Raw genomic sequence first — 5,000 nt, 5'->3', positions numbered from 1 at the left:
CTCCTTGGATCAACAAGCTGCCATTGTTACACCAGGCTGGAACTGCTGCAGGGCGTCTGATGGAGGGAGACTAGATACCCCCCTCCCCCTTCATCCTATCCCATTCCCTTCCCCCCTCACCCTCCCCCCATTTTGGAATATGTCAACCGTCTTTGGAACCCCCCTGTTTTTTTTTTTAATGCTGATCATTACATTGTTCTAACCTCAGCATCTGTCCCAGGAAAGATCATTCATCATACTCGTCTCCATTTCCTGACAGGCAAATTTCCTACCTCCCAAGTAGTCCATCCTAGTTCACCGCGCTCATCACACACATGAATGGCGCCTCGCGGTCTATGCTGTGTCATCATGTCTCTGTAATGTGCAGCAGGGGAGGCTGTTGGTGGAGGTAGAAATCGGAGGACAGACTCATTGTGATGCATGGCATGGAATGCGGAATGGTAGGAAATAGGGGCCGTGTACAGTACACGTTTCATGCGTTATAAGCCCGTCCTCCGATTTCTCCCTCCACCAGCCTCCCCTGATTATGCAGGTGGTTGACTGTGGACCCACTGTGTGCTGCTCCCTCGATGCCCTGCAGTAAATAGTGGGTGACGTGCTGTGGTCGCCTGGACGGGTCCTCCTGCTTCTCCTGAGGCCTGTGACCAGGGAAGGAGGGAAAGGGCAGACAGTTCCAGAGCTGGTGGGCTCTGTGATCAAGTACGACAGATAGGGTTTTGAAAACCGTGGGTCTCCAGCTTGGAAGACCACAGTGTCTACCTTTAGACCAAGAGGACATCCTCACTGTCTGTGGGGTGACACTCAAGTTGAGTTCACCATGTCTCAGCCAGGGCTTCCTCATCAGATCAGAATCAGAATCAGAATTGCTTTTATTACATCAATGTACGGATACATAAAAAATAAATAAATAAACGAGTAAAATTCTTGGATCCAGGTTCATCAGACATTGGCATTGCAGCAGAATACACAATCAATAATAAAAATAAGCAGGATATAAAACAACAATCTACGAGTAAATTAGTATCGACCTGTGCGAGCTGGGTCCAGTGGAAAGTGGGATTTCAAATCACCGCTGCTACGCTAACCAAAGGACATGAACGTTCAGGATAACCTCGCCCTCTGACCAAGATAGATGATGGATGGACAGAAATGACAGATGGGAAGAGAGACGGACAGAAACAAACAGCTGGAGGGTCTCGGGTCTGGACTGCCTGTTCGTGCGAGCTAGCCAAACCCACCTTCCAACCAACATCAATATTGGGATGTGGCTAGACGTCTCCCCGGAGTTCATTTCCCCATGTTTCACTGCGGTCGAGCTGCATTCCTCAGTTGGATGGATCTGAGAGCAGGAGAGAAAGCCGTCACCGCTGAGAGAGAGGGGGATAACAGCTGGGAGAAGGAGCCCACTTATGAATGAAAACAGGAAGAATGGATTGAGACAGACTTGGACAGGAAAACAAGCATCTGTATAGAGCGTAAATATTAGAGGGTTGAAGTCAAAGTTGAACACCCGTGCGTATACACACACACACACACACAAACACACACACACACACACACACACAAACACACACGTGCATTTTTATGGTGAGAACGATTGTTTATTGGCCTGTCTGAAGCATCTGCAGGTTTGACACGGCTATCGTTTCCCCCTGTCTCCCAATTTACTCTGAGACAAACTCCAGGCCCATTATCATCATATATCCTCTCTGAGAGGATCTCTTTCAGAGCCAGGGATTCAGACAGTAAATGATGGCCCTGTCAAACAATGCACATGAGATAGCATACAGATGCTGGATATACTTTTATGACCCTTTCTGTGTGTGTGTGTGTGTGTGTGTGTGTGTGTGTGTGTGTGTGTGTGTGTGTGTGTGTGTGTGTGTGTGTACTTGTCTGCGTGCGTGTGCGTGTGTCAGTGTTGAAGCTGGAGCTGTCCTCAAAACAGGTTCAGTAGCTTATCCAATAATGGCTCATGATGAGATTCAATGCCTGCGTCAATGACAGGAACAGTCAATTCCATGTTCAGATCATGACGTGGCGGAACTTCATTTGAACCCTAATTTCACCTCGGTCACTGACGCTGACTAGTCGACATGACACCACTCTTTTTTCGTCAATGTGCCACCCCCCCCCCCCCACCCCCCCTTTTCAGTATCATCCTCTGTTCTTCATTTTCTCTCTGTATGTCTGTGCTTTCAGGCACTCTCTCCTGTGTGTAGAGTGATTTAGTCAACATGTTTTATTAGCTGTAGGCTGCTGGAGAGGACCTGTCTCTGTCTATATTCCTTCTCTATCACTCTATCCATTTTCCTGTTTAACTCTCCATCACTGTGCTTTCACTCTTATCTAACTCGTTCCATCAGGGTTCAGGACAGTTTAGACTGTATGACTTAGCTATCTCAGCCCCCTGCCCTATCGTGATGTTATTCTGAGGTCGGGGTTACATGGGTGCTTGGGTGCCAGTCTGTTTCTGGCCCCTGTCAACCTTTTCCTGTGTTGCCTAAGAAAGAAGTAGCATTGTGGATAACAGAAGCACTCAGGCTATGATATGCTAACGTAAATACACAAGTCTTCCCTTGTGTTCATGAAGGAGTGGATTTACTAGTGTTTAACATATACAGGTATCCAACTGCTCTGTGTCATTGGCTTGTTTTCTCTGTCTGTGTTCTAGACAGCTGTTGGCCCCCGGGTATCAGGAGATATGGTACAGCCCAAATGGCTCCCGGCAGACCTCTTCTCCTCCCAGCACTGTAAGTCCACTGGAATGCAAATGTTCTCACCATGGGGAGAGGAGTGGTGGAGGGGGGGGTTCATGTCAACTTTAAAAGAAAAACATAGATATGTCAGATATGTAGGTGAATCATCTATACATCAGTCATCATAAGAAAAAGTAATCTATGCTATTTCGTATGACGACTGGTGGATAGATGATTCACGTATTTAGACAAATGTATTTGTAGTAAGTCGCTTTGGATTAAGGCGCCAAAAAATGTAAATGTAAATGACCCTATCTGTTCAATGTATTTCTATATCAATGCAAATATGAACAACTGGCCAAAGCTATGCAAAGTGTGGTTAGTATGTTTCATCATTGCTCTTGTGTTACAGGACCACTGTTTCTACCATGGTGAAGTTCAGGGTGTGGCAGGGTCCAGTGTTGCTCTCAGCACCTGTACAGGTCTTAGGTAAGTCACAACCAGATGAAGGTGTGTGTTGGCACTGGGCTGGAACACAATCCTGCCACACAGGACCAAGATTGGTCAGCGGCCAGGGCTACACTTTATTTGGAATGGCCCCTCTAGATGATCGACTGTTGCCCAAACAAACTATCAACTGCAACTCTGTTGTTATGCAACAGCTTGCTAGCGTTCAGTTCAGGGTTAGAGTTAGGGTTAAGATTAGGGTTAGGGCTAGGGTTAGGTTTCAAGTTACGTCTAGGGTTAGGATAAGAGTTAAGGTTCAGGGTTAGTGGATACAGCAGTTAGTTTATATTGTTGACAACTGAATATCTACTGAACATCTATTGAACATCTACAAACCATCTATTTGGGACTATCCAAATAAGGTTTTACCTTGGTCAGTCCTGCTGTGTAGTTCCTTCATTCACCTCCACTGGCTTCTGGTCAAGTCTGCAATCTTGTACAAAATCCTCCTCCTTACCTACAAACACCACCACGCCTGTGCCCCCCCGGTACCTATCTGCCAACATACCCCATCCCGGAACCTGCGGTCCTCAGACACGGGTCTGCTACGAACCTTTGGGGATAGAGCCTTCAGTGTGGCAGCCCCCACCCTCTGGAACTCTCTCCCCACAGTGATCCGCAATGCCCCCTACCCTGGACACCTTCAACACCCCTACCCTGGACACCTTCAAATCAGCCCTCAAAACCCACGTGTTCACCACTGCCTTCAGCCCCTAGTTTAGTTTCTGGCATTGTCTCTGTGTTTTCTGTTTTTGTCTGTCTGACTGTCTTTCTGTAAATTTGTAAAGCATCCGTGGGTCTCTTGAAAGGCACTATATAAATCCAAGATATGATTATGATTATGATTATGATTATTATTTGTAGTAGTAATAGTAGTTCTCTTGGGCAGTGTGTTCGTAGGTCATTGGGTCCAGTGTAAGTTCATAGAGTACAGTGTTTGGGGATGAGGTTTATGAATTGATGTTTTCTCCTGGTGAGGATCCATCCATCACCCTGTGGAGATGATGTTTCCTGCCTGAGGTTCAAAGAGGTTCAGACAGCAAAGAAACAGGCTCACATTGACACAACTCACAGCCCAACATCTGTGTGCGTGTCCTCTATCAGCCCCTCATCTGCAGGATGAATGAACATGATACATACCCTTATTAATGCACATTATCTGGCCAGAAACACAAATGCACCACACACACATACGCACACACACACACACACACACACACACACACACATACACACACACATACAGACACACACATACACACACACATGCACAGCCCAGTTCAGGCCTGCTGAGTCCGTGGAGGTTCCATCAGGGAGAGGCATCATGCCGGGGACGTGTGGGCGGCCATCCTCCAGATGCTTTCTACAGCTGCTTTACTGTGTGTGTGTGTGTGTGTGTGTGTGTGTGTGTGTGTGTGTGTGTGCGAGTGTGTGTGCACGTGTGTATGTGTGTGTGTGTGTGCGCACGTGTGTGTGTGTGTGTGTGTGTGTGTGTGCGCACGTGTGTATGTGTGTGTGTGTGTGCGCACGTGTGTGTGTATGTGTGTGTGTGTGTGTGTGTGTGTGTGTGCGTGTGTGTGTGTGTGTGTGTGTGTGTGTGTGTGCGTGTGGAGCAGCATAGCCATAAAGACAGAGGAAGCAAGGCAGCATGAAGTGTCCCAGGGTGTAATCATCAGTGCTCCACCTGTGGGACCCTTCTCTCTGCTCCGCCCGTCCGGCATGCTGGCACATACTAATGTACATGCCGGGGGTTAACTCCCTCCACGATGAAGCTGTCTCTGACCTGACATCCCACGT

General features: G+C 47.5%; 1 protein-coding gene across 1 annotated transcript in view; it reads left to right on the top strand.

Moving 5' to 3' along the window:
• The window catches only part of adam19b (ADAM metallopeptidase domain 19b), a gene marked incomplete at both ends in the record, with an annotated part of 34,111 nt that overhangs the window by 11,483 nt on the left and 17,628 nt on the right, over positions 1-5,000 (top strand). The window contains 2 exons of the mRNA XM_080526949.1: positions 2,672-2,750; positions 3,109-3,185. Coding sequence (XP_080383075.1) covers positions 2,672-2,750; positions 3,109-3,185 — 156 coding nt within the window. The remainder of the gene's footprint in view (positions 1-2,671; positions 2,751-3,108; positions 3,186-5,000) is intronic.

Source organism: Nansenia antarctica (genome assembly GCF_963989245.1).
Source record: "Nansenia antarctica genome assembly, chromosome: 3".
Lineage (NCBI taxonomy): Eukaryota > Metazoa > Chordata > Actinopteri > Argentiniformes > Microstomatidae > Nansenia > Nansenia antarctica.
This window is presented reverse-complemented; position numbering and strand designations above follow the sequence as displayed.